The 26928-nt window shown below is 38.7% G+C and overlaps 1 protein-coding gene and 1 long non-coding RNA gene across 12 annotated transcripts in view; both read left to right on the forward strand.

The window, feature by feature from the left end:
- Positions 1-26928, forward strand: part of BCL11A (BCL11 transcription factor A) — a 121022-nt gene that overhangs the window by 7549 nt on the left and 86545 nt on the right. For 10 of the 11 annotated variants that reach the window (XM_072635489.1, XM_072635499.1, XM_072635493.1 and 7 more), the window contains one exon: positions 1834-2163. In XM_072635489.1, the coding sequence (XP_072491590.1) occupies positions 1834-2163 (330 nt within the window). Of the gene's footprint in view, positions 1-1833; positions 17943-26928 lie in introns of those variants that run through there. The other variant, XM_072635494.1, reaches the window with a different exon arrangement.
- Positions 17949-26928, forward strand: part of LOC140520982 (uncharacterized) — a 29763-nt gene continuing 20783 nt past the window's right edge. The window contains exon 1 of the long non-coding RNA XR_011972735.1: positions 17949-26517. This is a non-coding gene — a long non-coding RNA (uncharacterized lncRNA). The remainder of the gene's footprint in view (positions 26518-26928) is intronic.

Consider the following 26928-nt stretch of genomic DNA (forward strand, 5'->3'; position numbering starts at 1 on the left):
CAAAATGCAAACAAATGTTCTCAAATAAAATAGCAGAAAGTTACAATACAAAAAGCCCTTATGTTTATTTTTCTGTTCTAGAACAGTGTATAAGTCTATTGTGTGTTTACCTTTTGGTCAGTAAGTTAGGAAGAGAAACTTCAACGCTAAAATTGTTGTCTTTATTAGCAGTAATATAACCTTCATATTCCTGCGGTTGACCTTATGTTAAATTAGGAGTAGAACTGGAGGCTTGATATTATGGAATCTATCACTGTGTCCTACTTGGAGCTCAGGTGCTGTTAGGTAGTGCTCTCTCAATATTATTTTACCCAGCACATCTGGGAGCTACTCTAGATCTTCTCCCTCAATAGTCAGTCTAGGTAGGGTTGAAATAAATTTAACCTGAGTTCACTGGATTTTTGCACTTTATCAAAATCTGTTCCAATATTCTACAGTCAAATTAAAATCTATTTTTTGATTCTCTGTGGCTTTAAGTTCATTAAATGTGAAATTGGCAGCTTGCTAAAGAAGGTCAGACTGATTAACTATTTGAGAGTTGTACATATTCTGCTCCCTTTCATTAACTGACAGTGTTTGGGATGGGTTTTGCATTTTGTAATGCAGTTTGTTTTTGTTGTAGAGTAAGCATTGTGTTTCATGAGCAGAAACATAGCAACTCTTTTCTCCCCCTTGCAAGGTTAAAATGATAGAAAGCTATTCTACTAGGTGCCAAGATATTTCAGGGCAAAGTTTAAAAAAGGGGTGGGGGGGAGGTAAGCAGTAAAGCATGTCTTTCATGCCTACCTTGTTATACCATCCACTGGTGATTGTGTGTGCAGAAATAGCTCCATAATGAAGCATTTTGGAGCTCATTCAGAAAATTAGTCAACTTGGACAACATTAGAAGTATTTCAAGTTTAAAGAAAGGACTTCTCAGCGTTGTTATGAAATGTGGCATTCAGTTGACCATACTGATTTTTCTATCATGAGGGCCACTAAGCACAAACACGTTTAGAATATTTTAGGCATTCCTTTCTTCAGAATGGAAGAAAAAAAAAGACTAGTTGGCTTATTTCCTTAAGTAGTCAAAAGTATCCTATTTAGCTAATGTGTCTAAGAAGAATTACCAGTGAATTTGCTTTTTAAAAAATGTGGCACAGTTTAAAGTGAGGGCCTGGCTGTCTCTTGGCAGTGTGAATTGTGCTGTATTATGATTATTTATTTAGATGCTTTTGCAGGTAAATGTTATCTTTCTTAGGACTACCGTGTAAATGTAGCACTTTGAGGTTCCAGGCTAGCATTTTATGGAAATGTACCTAGCTAAATACACTTAGGTGTGCTTGCATTCAAACACACAAAAGGTGTGTTACTGTGGACTACCAGTTTTGTACTTGGGAAGTATAGAAATCAAATCCTTGATTTAGAGAAAAAGAAATACATTTACTTTTGGGTTTACAACAATGTTACTACATGCTCTTTTTTTATCTTTTGGTGGATGTTATGTAATTCTTATCCCACCATTTTAATCCTTCATTTAAAAATCCCATTTGGTTTAAACTTCCCACCTAGGCAAGTTTGCAGTACCTGTTTTGTGTAGTTCTGCACGTTAGGCAGTTTCCTTAAAAAATATGAGGAGCGGCCTCTTCGATAAATTCATTTTCTTGTTGATATCAACACTCTCATAAATTTTGTATGCTTGTATTTTCTTGACATCTTTTTTTTTTTCCTTTTCTTTTAAAGCCTAGAGACGTTTAACTAATGCAGAGGGGTCAGAATTAGGATTAAAGAACTGATTTTTTCCCCCCTTTTCCTCTTTTCTAACACCTGTGCTTTATGTCTCCCAAACTGCAGCCGAACCTCTCGAAGCCATTCTCACGGATGATGAACCAGACCACGGCACGTTGGGAGCGCCAGAAGGGGACCACGACCTTCTCACCTGTGGGCAATGCCAGATGAACTTCCCATTGGGGGACATTCTCATTTTTATTGAGCACAAACGGAAACAATGCAATGGCAGTCTCTGTTTAGAGAAAGCTGTGGATAAGCCACCCTCACCTTCGCCAGTCGAGATGAAAAAGGCTTCCAATCCTGTGGAGGTTGGCATCCAGGTCACGCCAGAGGATGACGATTGTTTATCAACGTCATCTAGAGGAATTTGCCCCAAACAGGAACATATAGCAGGTAAATCAGAAGCAAGGAGAAAAGCTGTTTGCATGTTTTCTTTCGGTCTGTAATAGAAGCTATAACTAAGCACTAAGGAGTGGTGGAGGGCTTTATGTATCTCTCCATGTAACTGTCCAGAGTAGCCCTGTAATGTTGATCCTGGTGATAACATTCAGAACACAGAAAAATAAATATTTTCCACACCACTGAGTAAGATGTAGCACACACACACACATGCACTCCTGCCCTATCTAGATCTGCTGAGACTCTGTTTCCTTTTTTTACATTTTGCAAGGGCTGGATCTTTATCTTGTCCATGATACACCAAGCCCAATTTCTAGTGTCCACCATTTTCCATCTTGTTGTCATGCCTAGGATAAAGTAATCACAGGGAATTTTATTGGTCACCCAATGGTCTTAGTGCTTTAAAATCCCTTACAAGGAAACCCAGGGGGAGAGACTAGTACTGAGGCTTTCCTAAACTGGAAATGGTTTGGCAGAATGGTTGGAAGGGTGGGGAAAGAGTTAACAGAGCTCCGGGGCTACCCTTGGATCCATATTGGCTGTCAGCAGTATGGGGCTGTAATTAAACACAGCCCGGTGGCAGGGATGACACCGCGACCTTGACTTTAAGATGCCATTTTCGACTGGCCAGGCCAGAGTAGAGAGGGCACTTTCTGAAGCACACAGACATGCTTATTCGAAAAGTTTAAGGGCATGTTGGAAATTTCAAAAGGTTGGTTTGACAGGAAAGGCTGCTCTCTGCAGCCTGCCTCCTCAGCTAAATGATAAATGCTTCTCTGTGCTCTCTCTTGTCTCTGATGTGGTTTTGACAGATGTATCTTGATTTTGTTTGTGGTTTACACAGCCACATGTCACCCTTACAAATGTCCAGCCCAGAGTTCCACTGTTTTTGTTCCAATATGATATAAAAATTCCATAAAAAAATACATGTACAGATTCAGTAGTGCCCTTTTCCTTAGCTAATTTTAACTAGAAGGCACCTGGATATGTTAGTTTCTAAGGAGTTGAGACAGGAAGAGGAAATTAAACATAGGAGAGCTTAAATTTCCCTCATCTAGGTGAGAAAGAGGAGCCCTCTTATGGATAGATCTCTAATCTATTAAGATGCCCCCTAAAACATTTTTGTAAAACTCCAGTGGCTTAACACATCAAACCAAGTAACTGGATGATCTAGCAAGATAGAAATGTAATTTCCACCAATAGAGCCCTCCCCTAGATCTTTCCCTATAGGCAAAAGGAAGAGAAGGTTTGGCTTAGTTTGAGAGAAGGCAGTGCATGTAATCATTTGATACACTGGAGCTTGTCTCTCTGACTTGGTTTGGCCACAGAGTTGAGTTCAGTGGGCCTTAGGGGATTAAATGTCATATTTCTCTCTTCCTCCTGGAATCTAATCATTAAAATCAAGCTTGGCATTTGTATTTTTTTTATAATGCTTACAGTAATAACATTGAGATTCCGCTCCCCCCCGCCTCAGCTAAATGAAGGCTCTGCTACCAGTAAAATTTGAAAGTTTTTTTTTCTGTCCAACTTTATGTGACATGCAGGTTAAAGATTTTTTTTTCCCTAGAGTAGTATATGGCAGTGACCATTTCCATGTGCTGTCTGTGATTTGAAGGAAAATGAACAGAAGTGTAAGGCATGATTAATGAAGCAAGAGCTAGTGGAAAGGGATTTGTAGTCTTTGGAGATCCAAAGCCATGCTAAATCACCAAATATGGAGTAACACTTGCGTGATGTAACATCGTATTTACATATTGAACTGCTCTGTTTAAAAGACAAAACACAGTATCTGTCAAGCAAGAATTAAAACCACACTCCTCACTATGGTCCCAAATAGGTTGTTCAGACTCAGATACCCAGCTCTAAAATTCTGGGATTCTCTTCATACAGGAATGATACAGGAACTGGGGGCAAAGCGTTATAGTTCAGAATTTTACTGTTACATGTGTGAGTCTGAGAAATGGGATTGCCAAGTAATGAGACAACTGGGCTAGGGTGGTTTTTACCTTAGTGGTTGTTATAAAGGTTCTAGTAAGTTGTTATTATTATTTTTATTATTTTTGCTAAGGATAAGTTACAATAGCTATGCAGTGGATAGGGAAGGAGGAAAAGGTGCTAGGTGTTTCTATGTTTTCATTGGTGATTTAAAAAAATAAATCCAACCTAATGCTAATAGTTTTTATAAGTGGAGACAATATCTTGGGTATACTATAGGTATACAAATGAGGTCATACACTGATAATTTGCAAGTCTGTGATTCCTTTCATTGTATTTAATCACCTTTCCCTATCCTGGAATTACTGAATATAAACAGTTTGGGCAGATCTCAAAGCAGTTATGTCAGTAGCTAGAATCATGGCTTCTAATAACAGATTAATGAATGAATAGGGTCCTATGGTGAAATTAACATTCCAGTCCATTGAGGACAATATGGCTCTAGGTACTTGGGGTGCCCCTGAAGCAAAGTTGAGGAAGACAGTTATATACTTCCAAATATATTTCATGACCAGAAAAGAACAGATCCTAGTAATCATTCAAAAGATTTTTAAATATGCCATTTGAAAGGAGAGAAAAAGCAATACTGTCTTATTAGGAAAGGACAACGATAAATTACTAGAGGAATGTGTTTGGCAACCACATGAAAAGGTAGTCAGCTAAGTGGGTTTTATTAAAGTGTTCTAAGTAGAATTTGGACACAGTGAACGCTGTGTGCTATTTTATAGGCAGTAAGCTGAAATATAAGACTAAAATATCGCCTTACTGAAGTAAATAAAATCTAAGGCTCAGAATAAGGCAAAGTCATTTAAAACCATAGCAAAATGATACACATTTTAGCTATGCATGAGTCTTTCAAAATAAATGTTTTCTAGGGAGAATGATTGTAGCTGTCAGATAAATGGGTGATCATATACAAGTACATATATTAATTCATTAATATATTATATATTATTCGATTGAATTTTCTCAAATGCATTGAGTAATTATTTAAAATTTGTTATATTGACCTATTATCATTGCAGAAATGTCAGAAATTGAACAGAAAATTAATAAGTTATGTTGGGTGATAGGCCTGTTGAGGCAGCTTTCATCAATAGGTATGCCAAATATTTACCATCAGGTACCAGCAGCTTTGAATTTGTAGCTAAGTCTAGAAGGGTTTGATTTTTTTCAGTGTCATATTTTACAGTGCAGGGAAATATTAACTGGAGTACCTAGAGATCTCTGAATATAAAACTGTTGTTCACTTATTCAAAAGACTAAAAAAATATTTACAGTCCCATGGTGTCAGATTTGGAGTTTGGAGTTTGTTGAGTATAGAAATCTATAAGCTGGGGATAGTTTTGTGAAGGGGGAAAGGGAACGAGGCAAAAGGAGACTGGCTATAGGCATCTTATGGGAATATTATATCATTTTCTGTTTATTGATAGCTACATATTTATAATATCAGTGTGAATTTTTAAAAAGTTGCCTAAGATAGTACAAATCTATGTAAAGAAATATGAACCCACACCTTTATCTCATGGGGAAATAATTATAATCCCCAAATAAAATAAAATAAGTGAGTTTATTACTTAAAAGATAAAGCAAATGTCAAATGCTTATGTTTTTCAGAATTCATAAAATGAAAAAAATCTTTCTTTTGTAACCTTGAATTTTTGCTAGTTTAGACTGAACTGAGAGATATATCTGTGCATTTATGGTATAATTGTGAATGAGACTATAAATTACAGTGACTTATTATGACTATTTTCATTGTTCCTTATTTGTTTGGTTCTGGATGGAAATTACTGATGTATATGAAGTGGTTTGCACTGCCTCTGAAAAAAGAACCCAGCACAGTACTGTGCCACTGAAAATCCCAGTTGTATCTAATATCACAAATCTGGTGAATATTTCCCCTTTTAAATTTCTACCGGTCTTCATCAAAAATAATCCTGGCAAACCAGTTATCAGTTTGCGAGGCCACTACCCAAAGGCTCCTGGTCATGAGCCTGTGAGTCCTACATACAAGCTGTATTTGTAAATAAGACAGAGAAAGGTTGTGAACCTGCAGCTTGGGTGTTTTGTCAAAGTACAATGTCAGAGAAACTCTTTCTAAGACAAATTGTAAATAGAACTGTCAGAGTGATTGCATGATTGAGCTGCAGGAGTGTCTTACAATTGTTGGCATTGTCAGAGGACTTTTGAAAGCTTAATTAAACACAGTGGCCTGTATGGCTGCTAAATTTACTTCAGGAAAGGGGAAAAAAATGCTAAAATGTAGGCGATCCAAAAGTTCTTCAGATGTTACCCTTTTGGTGACACATAAAAGATGCATTGTTCATTTTCCTAGTAGCCTTTTATAAATAATAGTTTTGAGAATTGGGCCACGTGATATGAAGATCATCCTGTGTATGATGTGGGGATTGTGTTAGTTTTTCTGTCCCCTGCTGTTACAGATAGTTAATGTAAAAATGGCCTTTTATTGGAAACACAAATATGTATTCACTTCAAGAACAGGAGCAGAGGGGGAGAAAGTTTCCTTCCCATTCTATGTGTCTTCTCTGTGAAAGCATAAAAAAAAAAAGGCTGTAATTTTTAAAATCACGCCATTCTCGATCGCTTTGCAAGTTGTGCCTTTTACTTTAAGAGATCTGAAATAGATTTCCCACACTTTTCTCCTTGGGAATGTGACATTAAATTGTGGAACTGGACATTTGCTGCAATGGAACTGTGTGCAAAATGTGCTCCTGCAAGTGTGGGTTAGAACAGTAGGCAGTGGACTCAGGGCAAAGGGTGGCTAGGTGCATGAGTGATACATTTTTTGAGACTTTGAGTATCCTTCATTTCCCATTTAGCCTCAGTATGATTTCACTCTGAACTCTGAGGATTAAATTTGGAGATTTGGGATAAGCAAGGAACAAATCAATAGGAAGGTGTGCAGATTTATGTCCAGATTTCCATAATTTCTGAATGGAAGTTGCTTATGGAAGGAACTAGGTTAATGCTGACAGTTCCTATTTGTGTGAAAGTGAAATTCAGAAACTCTGGATTACCTTTGGAAAAAAAAAATAAGTTGAACCTAGGTAAAAATCACAGCTAGGGAGATTCGGAAGATTTCGTCACTCAGCATAAATTTAATCTACATTTGTTGGTCTGTTCACACCCTTTATTACACAAAGAAATCATTTGACAAAATTCACCCCAAGCGCAAGTCTGTTTTTATATACAGTAGTACCAGCTCTCTGTAATAGAAAGCACTTAGCATCAAGCTGGACACAGCCTGGCATCTTGCCACATTTTAAGCATGAGATCTAATCACTAAGGATCTTTAGTACCTTTCTACTTGTTCAGATTTCATTTGGGTTGTGGCTATGTCAGCAGTGCTGTTATTATAAGGATTTTAAAAAATATTTTTAACTAGATATTTTTCAGCACAGTATTTTAAATTACAAAGGTTTTTATCTTGTGTGGCAGTTTGGGGAAGGGGGCATATTACTGAAAATTCATTAAAATATGCCTAGACATAGAATTTAATCAGTGGTGACTAGTATTTTTATTTGCATTATAATCAGAAAATTCACTGTATGCTTTCTTGGAGTTTGTTGGGGAGTATGAATTCCTTACTTTTTTCTTCTTAAATATAAGTATATTTCACTTATATTCATTTATCTTTCCTTTCAAGATCTATGGAGCAGTGGTCAATTTCACCAAATTTACTTTTATAATTTGCTGGGTAGTTTCTTAAACAATGGCCTAATTAATTTAATCACAAATCATATTACTGCCACAGGAGTCATTTTCTGTCACAAACTTAATTTCTAGGAAATGCAACCTGACGAATACAAGCTTTAAGCTCTCAACATGTGCTTCTGGAGACCAAAGGCAGATTTGAAATAAAAATATGCCAGCATCATTGAAGTCAGTATGCATGATGCCAAACTCAATTTGAAGCCAGTAAACATCATACTGTATTTCTAATCAGCTTTAGGATGTAACATATTCTATATTGGGTTCCCTGGAATTTGTTTCCTAGCCTTTACTGGCCAGCTTGCACTCACTGTGCATTTTTAAAACATTTCAGAGAAGGCTTTTGCTGTTCTTAGCAGGGTTAGTAACTTGGTGTCTGTTGCTTAGCTCATTCGTCATTCTGAGATGGCATTGAGTTAGGTTGGCAAGGGAAAGATTTGAGGTGTGGGGTGTGGTGAGGTCACTTCTGATCCCAGCAGGGAATTGGTGTTCTTCATTTGCCTTTACAATAGGAGTACAGTTACTGTACCTTGGAGCGGCTCTCAGGTGCGAGCTCAGATGGGCGCATGTAAATGTCCTGTCAGTTGCAACACAGGAATATTAATGTTTCTTCCACCACCACACTATAATAAAGCTGTACACAGCAAGCTTAATATGCAGCTAGTCTGGGGAATTGTATAAAACTTAGATAGCCTAGTGTGAATGACAGCAATGTAAAAATGTTCAGTGTGCCACACTCTCGGTTCTAGTCTCCTTTGATCTAAGGCAAAATGAAAACATCATCTTTTTTCCCCTCTTAGAATTGTCTCCGTTTCCTTCCCCCCCCAACATTTTTTTTGTGTGTGTGCTGGGATGATGAAATGTAACATTATTTGTCACACATGATTCATTTCATTCATTTGATTATTTTAAATTGTACATATTGTGAATCCCCCTTCTCTTTTTTCTTCTTAAATGTATCTGATTTGAACAAAGGAAGTACAAGTAATATTTATGGTGAATTACAACATTCTCTTTTCCCCATTTAAAAATAAAACAAACAAACAAACAAACAAAAAACCTCATACAGGACAAATACAGTACTGATCTAGGGCTTTTCTGATTCATTTGTGCTTCCTTACAAACTCACAATTGGAACTCCCTTAAAATATCTTACCATTATATTTTTGAGCCCACTATTTGAGGTTTTAAAGAGGATTTCATAATGTGTTCATTTAATAGAATCAACAGCTGTCAGAACCAGTTGTGGTAAATCCACAAAATGTACAAAGAAAAATACACACATTTCCTGAAACAAAACACTTGGAAAAAAATTAGCTGCCAAGAACTAAAGGACTGGAAGTTTACAGACAGGGAACCAAAGTGTTTCATCTCTTTACTCACCCTAGAGACTGAGCCGAATCTACCTGATGCAATGATACTGGAAGTTTTACCTGAACTGGTTACTACTAGAAGTCAGGACACATCTACACCTGATGTGTACATATAAACTAGTTGTTGCTTGACCTCTGTCGCTCTGTCTCTCTCTGTCTCTCTGTCTGTCTGTCTCTCCTCTCCTTCCTTTTCCTTTTCCTCTTTTCTTTCTTCCTTCCCCTTTAGATAGGTCAATAACATATCAGGTTCCTAGACGGATAAACAACAAATTATATCCATATAAAGGTGAGATGATCAGGTTTGAGCTTCCTGTGAAAGTCAGTGGTGAGAAGGAACCTTTATCAAACCTCCCTTCAGGTAGGCGTTGGCAGAATGTTATTCAGACCTGAATCAGGCTCAGTCAGTAAATTCCCAGTGGAAACCTCAAGCATGTATGTTGATGAAGGGGATACCTAGGGACCTTTGGTCAGTCACAATGAGTTTTTGTTTGTATCCTCAGTCTTCTTAACATCCGTGATGAACAATTACACCTACAATTTGATTTCAGTTTTAGATAGAGTCCAGTCCACTTACTGTAGAGCTTGAGAATGTGATTCGAACAAACAAACAAACAAACATAGATAGTTGTTATGGTTTGCCTTCCTTTTTTTTTTTTAAACTTCTTAAAAACACAAAACAGATTCCCTCCAAGCACCAGGGTATTTTAATTCATGTCCATCAATGGCTCATTTTCTTGATAAGTAATGATGCATAAAAAGCCACCCCAAAATCACATCTATTAATTTTTAGAGAGAAGGTGTAGCCTGGACCAACTCTTAATATCCACCCCACAACTCGACTGTCAAATACCACACTATCAGGTCTGTATGCCTTTTGGGTTTCTCGATGGGCAAAAAAACCGAGACATGCATGTATTTTTACATGATTTAAGGCATATGCTATTGCTATTATTGGGATTTATGTGATTTTGGGGGGCAGTTAGAATAATCTGTTTTCAGTTGAATCCCACCATTCACCTAGTTCATAGTTGTAAAGAAACATTAACAATAAAAAATTTTAAGGCTCTTGAGTGTCTTCTTCCCCTGCCCCCCTATCTCACCCCAAGATAAAAACTGTTCTTTATCATTCAAAAGAGAACATTGACTACTGAAGAATGATATAAAGTCCGAATTTTTAATAATAAACCATAACCTTCCCATGTTATGTTTTTATTATGTTAAGGGAAAAATCAATAAGGAAAATTTTAATTCTGATAAAGATACTCTTGGATCTTTGAAAACAACTGCTGTCCTTTTAACTAAAACATTTGAGGCGCTTCAAAGACTATGTATTTCTTCTGATCTTAGAGCTGTGTGACTGGTAGGAGGAGAGAAAAAAAATCTTATTCTACATACAAGTGGATTGCTTAACAAGTCAGCACAGACACATACTTGTTTGTACAATAGAGATAAAAATTCCTGTATAAAAATAATGCAGTTGCTGACAGCAGGCATTGTGGCTGGGTCTGTCTCTTTTGTGCTGGTCCAAAGCCTTGGTCCATCCTCCCCTTCTCTCTGCTCAGGGCAGTCTGTCTCTATTGCTTGCTGAATGCTGGCAATAAGTTAATTGCTGTGTGTGTGTGTGTGTGTGTGTGTGTGTGTGTGTGTGTGTGTGTGTGTGTGTGATATAGTATTTTTTAAAGGAGTATTTTGAGTTCTCTATGCATTCATTCCATTCTGCTTTCTGAGGTGTGATTGCATGTTGGAGTGGGGTGGAGAAAGTTCTAATAGGGGGAATGACTTGAAGGCAGTTAGAGAAAATTTGGCCTTCAAGTTCTATTTGCTTTGTAGCAGAGTCCTGGTTCCCAAACTTTTGTTTTTAATCTAATTCTGATTTACACTGTCACATCCCATATCAACCCTCACTGAACTCTTCTCGAGTAAACTAACATTAGTGTCAAATGGAATTGGTCAAGATTGTAGACCTGTGGCTCGTGCAGGTGTTTGTTGATGTGGATTTCATGCAGTACTGAATTCTTTTCTTTCTAATAAATGTTAAAAATAGGAAGTTAGGGAACAGGACACACTGAAGAAAGAGACCCAAGGAATCAGAGCTAGCCCTTCATATCTTTCCCTCCCTTCTCTTGAGCTATTGCAGGTAAGATCAATTATAGGAAATAACTTGGGAGAGGGTTTTGGGGGAGTTACTGGGGTTGGAGAGAGAGAGACAGAGACAGAGAGACAGACAGAGAGAGAGAGAGAGAAAGAGAGAGAGAGAGAGAGAGAGAGAGAGAGAGAGAGAGAGAGAGAGAGAGAGAGAGAGAGAGAGAGAGAGAGAGAGAGAGTTGAATATTTTTCAATGGGCATTCACCTTGAAGGCAAAACGTAATCACCAAAGCAAAAAGCCCTTTCTCTCCAACAGTTGAACAGTAAGCCCTGACCTGTGGTGCTTTCTAAGCCTATTATTTTGACTTTCGATAGTACCAGTAGCAATGGTACTACTTAGCATAACCATACATGGTACTTTTTACCTGGGTTGGGGTGTTTCCACTCTCAGGTAGAGGGAGCTTTAAGTGTAAATTCCAAAGGCTAAATTCTCAAGATGTTACTAGTTAGGGAGATGATTCTTCTCTGGATTGGGAACTGGAGGCATGAAAATCCCAGTTCCCACGACACTGACTAATAACTGGGGGGAGGGGGGGGGACAACTTTCTGAATGTCAGCTGATGTCTGCATGATCCATTTGTCCCGTATGATATGCTGCAAGTGCAAAATAAGGAAAACCACAGGAAGATAAATACCAAAAAACATAATTTTCATTCCACAGCAGCAGATCATAGTTCTCCTTTGCATCTAACTTAATATACATTCCTCTTATTAAACAGCAGCGAAAAGCAAACAAACAAAAAAAACAACCCTCCGAAACTTCCAAAATTAATGGAACTCCACTCAGATGAAAATGTTGTTTTGAAATTAGGTCTGATGTTGACACAGGAGCTGCAACTCGAGGGTAAAAAGGCTTTTTGGGAGGGTGGTGGAAATCTTGTTAATCTGTTCTCCTGGAGCATTGCACAGGACTGCCTATGAGCAAGTCTGTGCTGTTTTTGATAAATTACCATGTTTAGAGATAGGCTTGGCTCTTAAGGGCTTAGTTTTATGAACAAAGTCCATAACGAGGTTTTCTGCCTCTGTTTGTCTCCTAGCCCCTTTGGCTTGACTGGGAGCCCTGTGTTTAGTTTAAGCTCAGTCTGGAAGATATAACAATTTTGCATTAAAAAAATGAGGGAATCATAGGAAGAAAAACCCTTTGCTTTTTGGATGAATCTTACTGATAATTTACTAAAGCTCATTTGAATTTTAAGCACTTCTTTAATCTTCAAAGGCTAAATTGCTTTATGAATATGCATGGTGTGGGCAGACTTCAGTTCATTACCTAGTTGTAAATTCTAATGACCATTAGGTCCTTGCAGTAATTGCGAATTGTTTTGCATTTTTGATTGGCCTATTAACATGTACATTCGGTGCACATCAGGCCGGCCTGTCAGGCTGCTGAAGGAGAAAAAAAAGGTGAAAATTGTTTATAGCACCAAGATTCTTAGATTTTCAATCTTGCAAAATTGATGATGTAAAAAAATTAAAGCAGTGTTTTTTCTTCTCAAGATTGAAAGTTCACCAAGAGATTTGACATATTTAATTTACATGATGACTTTGCACTCCTTCATTAATGCAATTTGCATATGAAGCTGTTGTTAATCACTTTTGATCATGTTTTGTGTATTAGCTGCCTCAGTGGCTCTTCTCCCTCAGATGCTCTAGTAGAAAGGATGCATCTCTTTGCCAAGTTTCCTTTAGTGAATTGAGGAATTAGAAGTCTAACCTTGAGTAATTACATATGTTTTATCCGTTTTCTTTTAACATTAAATACAGTTTGTGGAAATGTAGGGTGGAAATTATTCCCATTTGGTGGAAAAGAGAGTACTTTAAAAATTACACATATAAGGAGATGCCCAGACAGATATATTTGCCTTGAATTATCTGCTGTTTTTTCTTTACTTTAAGTAAGTTGTTGGGCCCTGTGAGGAGAGTTTCATTGTTACCAGTTTGCTAAGCAGGAAGACTGGCATTTTGCAGGATATTAAGGAAGCAGACTCCTCCCACTGATGAGTATAGTACCGAGAGAACATACCTTTCTTAAACAATGGTTTGCCTGGGAGTTTGTGCTCCCACCATGGCTGGTCTTTTAGTGTCTCTGGCATGCATGGGCTTAGCTTCTTCCTCTAGATTTAGTTTTCTCATGGCCTCTGTCATGTCTCTCTTTCCAGCTGTTCTGACTGTGTCCTTACCTAGTCACCAAAACCAGTTTCTTGGTTTGGACCTCGGTCTCCTTGCTTCTCACCCAAGACACACATGTATCCTGCTTTAGTTGTACAAGCCGGGTACTAACGGTTTCCGATTTTTTGAGAGCCTGTGATTTTGGTATGTGTCTTCCACTGTTGGATAACCTGCTCTGTATAATTGATGCTCATCTTTGGTTTATGAGTTTATCACTGGTTAACAAGCTGAATCAGAACGCCAAGACGGGCATTCTGATTAAAAGGAATGTTTAATGAAAGAAAACAAATCGGGATGGAAACTGAACAGTGTGCAAAGAACACTGGTATGGTTTTAACCTCCGAGGGACCCTAGTACTGCCCTTCTATGACTTCTATCCATACCATGCTAAAAGCATGCTTCAGCTCAAAGTTGTTAATATTCAGCTGGGAAACAGTATCCAGAACACAAATAAATTATTAAGTGCATGAACTTTTTAGGCAGTAAGATGAACTGATGGGGTCCATCTGTGAGATCCAGGGGCTTTTTATTTGTGTGTGTCGAGCGATTCTGCCCTCTCCCACTTCACAGCCTTTGGTCTCCGGCCAGCTGCATGCATAATTGATTCCACACGCACTATCCTTTTCTTGGTGTAATTGCTTTACTAAGATATGATGAAATCTAATGGATAATTTACTATTTGAAAATGGGCAAAAACCGGGCCCCCCTCCCCATTCATACTTTGATGTTGGGGGGGGGGGTGGGCAATGGGAGGTATTCAAATGACCTGGTATTTAAAAAAAAAGAAAAGATGAGAACCTAAGTTATGAACAGTGAGTGCCTCAGTGGTTTGGGCTATAGAAAAGAGGGTCTTTGTGGCATATGGAATCCAGTGTGTGTAAATCTCTCTCTCTCTGTCTCTCTCTGTCTCTCTCTCTCTCTGTCTCTCTCTTTCTCTCTCTCTCTCTGTCTCTCTCTCTGTCTCTGTCTCTGTCTCTCTCTCTCTCTGTCTCTCTCTGTCTCTGTCTCTGTCTCTCTCTCTCTCTGTCTCTCTCTGTCTCTGTCTCTGTCTCTGTCTCTCTCTCTCTCTCTCTCTCCCCCTGCCTCCCTTCTCTTCCTTTTCCCTCCTCCCCCCTATCTTTTCCCACACTCTCCCCCCCCCAAACTTTACAGGAAAGGGATCCTAACAAGGTAAAAAGTAAACACTTTAGTCATCATAAGCCTCCTTATTCCATCTACTCAGGAGTTTGACCATGTAGGTTTATTTAACTTTCAGGAATGTAAACATGACACAATTCTGAAAACAGCCAGAAAGATTTACATTATTAGAGTTAAAAAACATGTAGCATAGAGGGACTACTCCATACCCCCAAATATAATAACACTGACATGGAAATAGGATGGCAAGTCAAAACCGGCTGGAAACTGGTTCAGTTTCTGCTTCTGTGGAGGACAAATCTAATTCTAACAGATTCGCATGATCTAGTGCATCCAGGACTGGATTTGGATATAATGGAGAAACTATATGAAAACAATTCCATAAGAAATAGATATAAAAGTATTAGAATTTCCTAAATGATCATTAAATTTTGCTTGTGGGACAATCAATTTCACTGGCTCTAATTGCAAAAAAATAGTACTTTCCGTGAGCCCTCTGAAAATGAATTTGGAGAAGATTTGTGGACTTTGTTTTAATACAAACCAGCTCATGTTTTAAATGCACCTTTAAAAAAATTTGTGGTGTTTTCAAAGTACTAGAGGGGGTTAGGGGGGTGTGTGGTGATGGTGGGAGGTGGAGTGCACATGAAGCAAATCCTTCTAACTTTAGCAAACTGTTTTCAAGTAAAGTCATAATAATGAGCAACACATGATCTGAAATTTGATCAGCAAACATATACTTATGCCAAGGAATTTTTTTTTTTTTTTTGCCATTCACATACCAAGATTCTGTAAATCAGTAAACCACGGCAGTAACTCTTAAAAGGCCCAGACCAAATCACAATATGCTTCTAGAATGTCATTCCAGAGTGGCACAACCAGGCTGTCTTATGAGAACAAACCAAATCCCATCCTCCCCCTAAAAAAAATGCTGTACAGATAGAACTGCAAATGAGAGAACAGTATAAAAAGTAAGAAAATTAAAACCTGATGAGCAAACCCTACAAACTATTAATACACCACCAGGGAAGTAGACTGTGTGTGTGTCTGTGTGTCTATCTGTGTGTGTGTGTGTATGTGTGTGTTTTTTGGTACCTTGTAATGCAAAATTAGGCAAATAATTAGTAGTGGAACAAGATTCCAAAATTTGAACAACTTCTGTGATTACTGGGGTACGCTGAAAGAAAATGCAAATTTTTTTCTGTTCTTAATTAAATTCAATTGTGCAGTAGATTTTTCCCCCCTTCTGGGGAGAAGGGGGAGGGAGCTCTGGGGGCGAAGGGAGAGGATGTGTGGGGTGGAGCCAGGTTGGAATGGCACACAGCTGTCTGGCTGAAACAAAGGCCATGTATTCCTTTCCTCCAGTGATGGTTTAACAAACAGTTTGGATGACACAGATGCTGATGGGCCCTGAATCTTGAACCCATAACTCAGGCAGATTTTCTTCCTATTGACTTAAGGTGGGGGATTGAGGGGAAGAGTTATTTAGTCTAGGAAAAGAGCCTAGCTTGAGTTCTCCATAACAGGATGGGCAACACCTAGGATGGGGAAGAATCCTGTGTGTAGGGAACCATGTTCATTTACAACAGGGAATTCTGGGTTAGCCAGGACTTCACAAACCCTGAGTTTTAAGAATCCACCCATTAGTTTGCTGGGGTAATGATTTTATTCAGAATCCCAAATCTAGACCAAAAGCAACTCCCATTTTTGGTGGTTTTCATGACTCTGGTTGGTGGCAGAGTAACCAAAGAGTGTGTCTAAGTACTTCCCCTGACTGAGTCTCCTCTTCAGTGTAATAATAAAAGTTCTGGCCAGTGCATTTGCTTAGGAATCTATTTTTGTTTTATTAATATTATTTATTGTGCATTTTATTATTATTTTTAGGAGGGACTGTGCTCTCATTTGACCGTTTGTAGTTATAATTAATACATTCCGTACCAATTGTAAAAAGTGTACTTGCATTTAACTGCATCAGTATAAATTAATGGATATGATTTAAAACAAAACTCATTTTTACAATATTCTTGCAGGGAGCAAATCGAGGGGAGACCTGCTCTTAATTTATTTTCTGGGTGGGTGTCAGTGGTTGGAGGGTAGGAATGATTGTGTAGGTCTGGGAGAGATGGGGAGGGTCAGAGGGTAGGGACAAAAAAATAGGGAAGGAAAGGGGTGGGAGAAATAAACATTAGTTGCTGTATTTCCTTTCGAAAGAAAAAATTGGAGGGGTGCTTTTAATCCAAATGTGGCTCTCCCAAGAGGGGCTTAAGTAAAGTAGTCAAGCATCTCCCACTCCAGAAGGTGGTAGAGAAAAAAGAGGTTAGTGGCCACAGGAGAGGAGTACAAAGGGAAAATTGTACATTGGGAGCATTACCGTCTAAAGTCTTAGTGTGGCCAGACTGGTTTAGCAGACAGAATGATAGATTGCTTTGTCAAGGGTCCCAGGGTGTGCCCTGAACTTGAAGTACTTTGTTTATCTTGAATAGAAAGGGAAAATCACAGACATAATCGATGTCTAGTTTTTAGGAGCTCGAAAGAGGTAGGAGAACAGAGACACTAGGGGAGGGGAAGAGGAAAGTTGGGGGAGGTGCAGGCCTTAGTTGTGGCTGTCCATTAACAGATGAACTTGGCTGAGGTCCAGACTTTTGATGAGAGAGTGTCAGAGCCCAAGAGCAGTCAAGCCTTTTCAATATTTTTTTTTTTATACCTGCTGACTGTACATCAAATGCTCCCAGGTCTTTTGGCTAAAGGCAAGGGGAAAAAAAAAAAGACAGTTCAATGTTTTTCCTCTGAGCCAGTCGAGACCAGTCTTTTGGCTCCACAGACGGGTTCTATCATCTTTCCTGGCTTGCTATTGGGAAAAAAGAGTTGTGATAATGCCAGGAACCTGAGGGCCCAGGACCGAAAGGGGTTTGGTGTGTTCTGAGAGACAAATTAAACCAAGCAGAGAAAGAGAGAGAGAGAGAGAGAGAGAGAGAGAGAGAGAGAGAGAGAGAGAGAGAGAGAGAGAGAGAGAGAGAGAGAGACAGACAGAGACAGACAGAGAGAGACAGACAGAGAGAGAGAGAGAGAGAGAGAGAGAGAGAGAGAGAGAGAGAAAGAAAGAAAGAGACAGAGAGAGAAAGACTTTGGAAATGGCAGAACTGAAATTTATTGTTGAAAAGCATCTGTGAAGTAATCTGTGCATGGCTGGTAAAGGTAATACGCAAGAAAGATGGAATAAAGGTCAGGTGAGGGGGAAAAAAGGGCAATGTCATTTGTGGCATGGGATTTCCTTGAGGAGGGTCCATCACTACTAATTCGTGTGTTTGGGACTGACTGGTTATGTTTAAGATTATTTTATCTCCTTTTTGGTCCATTTCGGTTTTTTTTATTGTGACATTATGCATTTACTTATGAGTGTTGGCAGGCAGGAGTCATCAGCCCAAGAACTTCTGACATTTTTTGCTCTTTTAATGTGGCAGCCTAGCCTGGCTGCCACGAACGGTGATTTAATTGAATTTGACTGTAGCTCATTTGAAGGAGGTGTTTCCTAGTCCCCACCAGGAAGATTTACGAAGATACCATGGGTACTAAAGCTAAAGCTTTCCGAGTGTGGTCTGCAGACCATTCACTTGTTCAAATGGACCTTAGTCAGGTCCAAAATAAAATCCATATTTTTTTTCATGGTAAAGTATATTTACAGATTTTTTTTAAAGCACCAAAGGAAGCACTTTTAGAAAAATACAGCCACGATGAGGATTATTTTTCTAAGACAAAGACCCACAAGATTGAGATTTTTTTTTTGTTGCTGTTCCAGTAGCAAATTGATAATGGAAGCATTTGGTGAATGAATGAATTTGACAACCACTTTTCTATAGAGTTCTAGGCTCGTCCCCATTGGCTGCTTTTCTTGTGTAACATATTAATGATACTTTATAACTCCTAATTATTTGTGGTCAAGGGAGGCAGTCAACATATTCGAGATAATTTAAGTCCAGAAATAATCTACAGAACTTGCTTAACCATTGAATTCAACCTCCTTTCCCACTAAACCATTTTTTAAAAAACCTGAGCTGCTAAACTGTTTAGAAAAAAAAAAAAGATGAAATGTGATGAATGGATTTTATTGCCTCTCCTTTCCCCTTAACCCTCTGTGATGGAGATGCTTCAGTGTAATGAAATGGCCCAGTGAGAGAAGGAGGGAGGAACAGGGGACCCAGGATAACCCCAAAGCTAGATAATCAGGAACTGATTATATTTTTCTACAAGGACAGCAATGTCAACCAGTGTTCTTATATTATTTCTGATTTGCCAGGTGAGTAGGGTCAGGATGAGAAGGGGGAATGGTACATACTGAAACAGGATTCATAAATGAATTCATAGAGGGTTTCCAAACTCTACAGGAAACCTCTTCTCATCAGGAAGGAATGGTGCCTTGCTGGGCAGAGGTGGCATCATGGGTCATGAAGAGATATCCAGGCTCTTTGGTAGCCTTTGCATTCAAGGGAGACTTCCCCTTCTATGCATTAAGTACATAGTAGGAACTTAATAAATGCATGTAAATGGGTTAATAAATGAGTATAATCCTGGATAGGCTACTGCCTAAGTAGCCCTTGAAGAACTTGAAGGTCTGAAGTTAGTTTTAGTCAGTGAACTGGAAAAGTGGGAGGGGCAATGAAGCTTTTTGTGGGACTTTCCAGGGAGCCTGGGAATTTAAATGTACCCCTCTAGGGGGGAAGATATGCTACTACTGCTTTCCCTCTTGATCTTTCAGGCATGAGGTTATTTTGTTTGTTTGTTCGTAAAGGGATTTGTGCATTGACAAATATGAATTGTTTCTGTTTTTCTTTTGGGCAAGACGGTAATGTTCATAGGTATTCATCAGTTAGCTGTCATAGGAATGATTCCTGAAAGTGACGGTGGGAAAAGTTGTCCCCATAACTAATCCTGCCTCCTTACTCTGGGGAAGTCATAATTTAGTTTAGGTCCTGGACTCTTGATTGTCTGCGTCAATATCTAAAATTTTGAATGAGAGAAAAAAAATTTGGGGGCAGGTAAAATTTCTCTACTTTGGAATAATGCTATCAGTATTTGAATTATGTTGTTTCTTTGTCAATCATTTCAGTGATCACATTTTGGGGAAGAGAGGAGGCTTAAAACATTCTGAAAAATTTCATAGATTTAGGGCTAGAAGGGAGCTTAAAAGTCCTCAAGTCTTAATGCCCCTCATTTTATAGAGATGATTTTGTCCAAGGTAAATGTGTGAGGTGGGATGCAGACCCAAGTCTTTCTGACTCTCAAGTCTAGCACTCTATCCATTTGGAGAATGGGTATGTGTCCCAAGGAGTCAGTGCATTTCGGGTCAAAAGAGAGATGAGGAACCTAAGTCCACCATATAAATCGGAAGAAAGTTAGCATTTTCAATTGCAGTGATTTATGTTCAGATCCTTATTATCAGTTTATGAACTATCCATGTTGTAGATTACTTAGGGGAAATTTTTAAACCTCAGGTTGATCTCCCCTTTGTATTCAGCAAACCTCTAGGTACACAGGCTGTATGTACTTGGGCCATGTAAACTAGTGTTCACTTTTGCAGGAGCAAAACACTGTTAACACTGTAAAGTGCCTTCCAAGACCAAATAGACATGCTATTGTGGGATTCAGATTATCCTGACCATTTCTCTACTCTGTTCAGACAGATAAAGAACATTTTTTGCACACCTACTATGTTTCAAGTATTGTCCTTCTGTACTATTGAAAAAAGCTGACTATGTGGACTTTTTTTTTTTAATGATCAGTGTTTTGACAAATGTAAATTGCTCTCCTTTGAATGAGGAAAAAGTCTCCATGCCCAATTCTAAGTCAAAGTCATTAGACTATTGTAGGCTGTGAAGTGCCCCTCTAAGGGAGGGGGGCTTGTGGGTGTCCTTTCAAGTACAAGAGTGAAGAGTTCTAACTTTAAACAGGTGTTTCTCTCCATCAGGGGTCTGCTTGTCACACCGCTTTGGTGGCCTTCATTCTATGTCCTCTAGCTACTCTACAACCCTTTCTGCCTTCATCAAAGTTGTTTCTATGCACCCTTCATTCAGAAATGAAATTAATGGTCCCAGAGTCATTCCAGACGAGAAGTTTTTCTTGGCCTGGTCTCATCTGCTGACAAGTTTAAGTTTAAAAAAAAAAGCAATAAATGGAGTACAGTAATGTCTTCATTTTGGAGCTGGTATGTATGCTTATCCACATATGAATACACACACATATCCCTATTTTTGATCCAGGTATTTGATGCCGTGATTATAGTGAATTTCCAGTGTATAAGCTGCCTGATACAGTCTAGTGACTCGTCTATAATTTCTAATCTGAGAAAAGGGTTATACTGAGAGGTCAAGAGACTTGTCTATGGTCACAGAGCTATCGGCCAATACATTGTTACTAAGCACCTAACTCTGCTGAGGTCTTGGGATACAAAGAAAGGCAAAAACAGCTCCTGCTTTCAAGGAGGTTTCATTCTGTTGGAGAAAACGTGTAAATAAATAAGTACGTACATAAGGTACATGCATAAGAGATTTTCTGAGCAAAAAGGAAAGCCTAACTTGAGGTTTAAAATTTTCCCTATGAGATTCACAAAGTGAACAATCCATGTCTGAATGTAGATCACTTCAACTGAAAATGCTAACTCTGTCCTAACTTACATGGTGGACCGCTTCTTCTTCTCTTATTTGATTTGAAATGAACTGACTCCTTGGCACAGGATTCCATTTTCCATGTGGATGGAGTGCTAGACTTGGGAGTCAGAAAGACTTGAGTTTTCCTCCTGCTTCAGACACTTATTTGTTATGTGACCCTGGACAAAATCACTTTACAAATGGAGTTTGATGGAAAGTGAACTTTGAGGACTTAATTATAATTGATGGGGGAACTCAGAAAGACCGTTTGCAGAAAGTGGGATTTGAGTTGTCTTGAAGGACATTTGGGATTCCCTAGAGGTGGAGGGCATTCCATGCATGGGGCACATCCAATACAAAAGCAAAGAGATTGGACTTGCAATATTCTGATCCAGCAATAGCAAGTAAGCTGGTATACTTGGAGAGTGTGAAGAGGGAAATAGAATGTAAGAAAACTGTCAGGGTAAGAAGGGGCCAGACTGTGAAAAGCTTAACTGCCAAAGGATTTTGTTTGATCTTGGTGATAGTAGGGAACCCCCAGAGTTCATCAACCGGCTGTTGATGTATGTTAGAAGTAGGTCTTGAATTTGGGTCTATCTTATTCTAAGGCCAGTTTTCTCTCCGTACCACTGTAACCTGTTCCCTATCTCTACATCTCCATATACACACAGAACAATTAAAAAAAAAAAAGACCACCTGCACCTTGCGAATGGGAATGAATCACTGATTCCAGAAGAGAGAGAGAGAGTGTGTGTGTGTGCGTGTGTGTGTATGTGTGTGTGTTTTGTTCTGGCTCAGGTTAGGTAAGCACAAAGGTAATGTCTCACGAGGCAAGCCTGTGACCTTTTAGGTCAAATAACTGATCTAGGGATGCTACAATAAATACTGGTTAGTAGAAGAGATGGAGATTTAACAACACTATAAGTGAGAAGACTCCAGAGGAGCAGTGGACTGGTTAAGAGACTGCTGGATGAGCTGTGTAGTATTTGTGCGTCAACCTGATTGAAATGTCGACTAAAAATCAATGCCGTTGACTAGTGATAATTTACAACATGCTTGGTGCTAAGTAGTTGTCCCTGGTCCCCCCTTAGGAATAAGCTGGATAGGCAGAGATAAGTATAGGAAGGGGTGTGTGTGTGTGTGTGTGTGTGTGTGTGTGTGTGTGTGTGTGTGTGTGTGTGTGTGTGTGTGTGTGACAATGAATCAGATGCATTACAGGTCAGGCCCTTTACTTGTTCCATCATGACTTTTACACAGTTGTCATGTAATTTATGACTGCTTCCACATTGTCACACATTTTCATTGCATTGTCTTTAACACACTCCTGACACAAACAGGCTGGCTTTACAGGCTCTGTATTGTTTCATAATCTGAGAGGAGGCCTATAAAACGTCAAATTACACTATCTGCCCACTGATCTAAATGCGCCACAGATTAAAATCAGAGCTCGTTTGTCCCTGATGCAAATTATTAAGTTCTAATTATAAATATCCATTTAATTACCTCATACATTTTTATTTTGCAGACCCTTTTGAGCTTTGCTGGCTGAGGTACCCAGTAGATGTGTAGGAGACAGATTTGGGGGGATTAATGCACACTCCTGAAACGGTACAGGACAAACATACATTTTATCCTATTTATCGATCAGCTACATATATAGCGACTCTGGCACTGATATGATCCCGCAGGGTTGTTTTTTTTTAAAACTTTTTAAAGAAGAAAGCAGCTTAAACTTATTGTGGGGGGTGGGGAATGTAATAAATAGCCAATATTAGTAGATCACCCACTAAAATATGCCATTCTAAATAGATAAGGATTATACAAAGTTCTGAATTTCATCAGGTGCAAACCCTGTAACAACACAGGATGAGTATTCCAAACTTAGCTGCTTAATTCCTAGAGTTATAGACAATCCTATGATGGGATATTCACAAAATTACCATGTAAAAAAAGAAATCAACTGTATATAATTTTTTTCTCTCATGCTCTTCCGTTCTCTCCACCATCCTTAGCTACAATCAGCCTGTAACATCAGATAAAGTTGTCTTCTCTCATATGTAAAGTCATTCAAATTGGGAGCTCTCTGATAAAATAATTTTAATTACCAAATAAAATAAAGGTCTGAATAGTCATATGCCCTCCTAAGAAGGTAGTAGAAATGTTACTGAGACTGGATGGAATTGGGAGGCAAAATCTTTTGCCCTCTGATGATTTTTCTTCGATCAGAAAGGAAAGTGAATCAAGGTAGTTAGTATAATGGATAGTGTGTAGTCCTTAGAGACCTTAGAAGGGCATCTTGCAGAAAGAAGGTGGGATTTGAGCTGAGCCTTGGAGGAAACCTGGGATTCTAAGAGGTGGAGGTTAGAGAAGAGAAAGTCTGGGTTCTATTTCTGTCTTTGTGATCCTGAATAAGTCACTGCTCAGTTCCCATTGTTGGCTCTATAAATATAAATTGCAGAGTAGTTGCTAATCTGAATTAGTATGAATGAAAAAAAAAAAAAACCCAGAAGTTTTAATTGCTACACTATGTCTGTGACGTAAACATGAAAGTGAGATAGATAACCCTAGTCCTTAAAAAGAAAGCAATAGAACTTTGTTTTTAATGCTGATAGTGGTAAAATAGAAGATCATTTTCTTGTTAGCCAGGAGACCTTAGTTGCAGAAAGGTGATGTAAATGTTTAACAACCAGCTCTGTGGAAGGGAAGATGTACGCATGGTACACTTCTCAATTTAATCTGTGTGATTAACATTTTTTTAAGACTAGACAACCAGCATAACAATAAATCAAGTTCTGATTTGTAGTTGTTGCTCATTTCCAAGATATGAGTGCTCATACTAAAGATTTAACAACCAGCTAATAAGGACTGGTTTTCACACACCCCTAGCTCTAGGCCACTAACTGGCTTTGTCACTGGATCAGTCATTTAACTCCACTTTTTTACTTTGTAAATCACTTGGTTGGGCAAGATCATTCCACAGGGAGGGATCTTCTCTATCTCTGCCTTTCCCTTCTCCCACTTTCTGTGAGTTTAAGTGGATTTAATGTCCAGTATAAGTGAGAAAGCCGGTAGTGGAGAGCTAGAAATTTCTATTTGTGATTTCATTGGAAAAAGCTTAATAATCTGAAAAGAATAGGAATTCATAAGAGAAAAGATTATCTTGAAAGTCTTACCCACTACCACTTTTTTTTCTCTTTTCTTTTACAAAGGGATAGTTGCTTAAAAGTTAAATAGCGAGAATAGAAATTATAAACATTTTCCCCTGGCACCCAAGGTACATTTTCCCCTTATACCTCCTTGGTCCCTAGGGAGAGTGGGTTCAAACTTAAAAGAAATTTCTACATAGCATTCACACCACCAAATTCACTTTTGAATTCTCTGTTCCCAGTGAGTGAATCACTATATCTTCCCTTGGTTTCTATCTCTATACGTGTTGAATCGGACAGGTTGCTCATGATTTCATTTACCATCTGGCTTCTAGCAAATCCTGGCATTTCTCTTATTTTTCAATGTATGAGGAAGATACCATCCTAAATGTAGGCTCATAGGATTTAAGAGTTAGAAGATATCTTCGTTGTCATTTAGTCTACTCATTTCCCATTTTATGGATACAGCATCAGAGGCCAGGAAAGAGAAAGTGAATTGCTTAGTGATATGGCTACTTATGGGCAGATGCAGGATTCAAACCCAGATCTCCTGACTCTAGAACCATTGCCTTTTTCATGATATCATGTTTCATTTAAAACTTAGAGCATGCATATTTTCTCTAAGTCTTCTCCTGATTACAAGTGAAGATGTCTGTATTCACATCTGTTTGAAAAGGAAACCAGTTGAATTCAGCCAAACAATTAGCAACCAGTTATTTGAATTATGCCTGTTGATTGAGTTCAGTGATTTTTTTTTTCCTTTTCAAAATGGGATATGTGTGTCTGTGTGTAAAGATAGAGCCTGAACTTGTTAAATGTCCTTGGGCTTGGGAAAGAATACTTGCTTGCTCAGGCCAAAAGGTAGAACAACTTCTCCTTTAGTTATTACAGAAGATGTACTAAGTAAAGGGGGATACGCCCTTCTTATTTTCAATGAAGGTATAAAGCTGGATTAGGATATGGCAAATGGCTTGTTCAGTTCTAATCCTGTTCCCAGGTCTAATTGTCTGGTTGAAATTGTCATGGATTGTCATTGACATATAAATGTTGATGTTCCATTGATATAAGTATCTTTACCTCTCCTTTTTCAAACCATCCAGAGCAGGTGTTTTATTTGTTTTGAACTTCTCCAGAACTAGTCTTAAGTTGGGCTTCAAAATGGTACCTTCAGGAGCATGTCGTCTTTCTCTGGTCCTCATCCCCTAAAAGAGGAATCTTATCTTCGACTCTTATTGTCCCACGTGTGTCGAAGACAGGAGAAAATAAGCTAGCTGTGCTGTGGATGTCCCTTCTAGAACTCAGGGTCTCTCTATCTCTTGTCTAAATAAAGAAGTAATTTGTTAAATTTCTGCAATGGTCTTGTTAATTCTATCACTATTGTGCTGCTGTGAATATCCTGGGCTTTTTATCCCAACCTTTCCTAGCTCCGTTAGGGCACTGATAATCAGCTGTTTCAGGTTTAGTTTCTTATCCTATCTCTGGCAAAAAAAAAAAAGAAAAAGAAAAAGAAAAAAAAAGAGTTTGAAATAACACAAAACCAACCCAAAGAGAGATAATAGACAGTCCGTGTTACAGCCACAACCACTTTAATTCCTTCTGAGTTATTACCTGCACAGAAAAAGCAAGATAGCATTCATGCCAAAGAGATGGAGAACAAAATATGTATTCAGACATGAAGCTTTCGATTTCAGAGCCCAGCATTCTCTCCCCCCCCCCACACTTTCCCACCCGCTCACCCCCTCCCCACTCATTTTATTGTATTGTGCAAATGTATCAGCCATTGTATTGTTAATGTATGGTAGGATGCTCCCGCTAGGACAGTCTTGGCTCACTAATGGGGTCAGCTGCGTCACAATGTGATATATGGATTATGTTTACTATGGCATATTTTGTTTGCGAGCTTGGCTGTGAGATTGGAGCAGATGATAAATGAAGATATCCTCCAGTTTTCACACTAGTTCCTGTGGTCCCGAGTCTACAGAACAATAAAGCGCCACTGATAATGGAAAGGTATTTATGGGGACATAATTGACTTTAAAGTTTTAGATCTCGGCTGAAGTTTAAGATGTGAGAGTGCATTACATTAATGTCTCTGCTTTAAGCTCTTACTTGACCCAGATAAATTATTTAGGATTTGTTGTGAAAACCTTGGTAAATTTATGAACCTTCTGTCTAGTTAAGCCGTTTGGAGTAGGGTCTTCTTTGCCTAAACTCTTTTGCATTGTGTGGTATACAAGTAGGTGTGAGTGTGTGTGTGTGTGTGTGTGAGTGTGTGTGTGTGTGCCTTGTCATTGAATGAGTTCACTTTTGGGAAGGGCTTTTATCATTGGCTTCTTAGCCCCTCATCAGGAGAAGAAAAGAAAATAGCCCTATCTTACTACTGTCATCAGTCAGTAGAATGAGCTAGAAGGGAGTAGGATA

This window comes from Notamacropus eugenii, chromosome 1 (assembly GCF_028372415.1).
Source record: "Notamacropus eugenii isolate mMacEug1 chromosome 1, mMacEug1.pri_v2, whole genome shotgun sequence".
Classification (NCBI taxonomy): Eukaryota; Metazoa; Chordata; class Mammalia; order Diprotodontia; family Macropodidae; genus Notamacropus; species Notamacropus eugenii.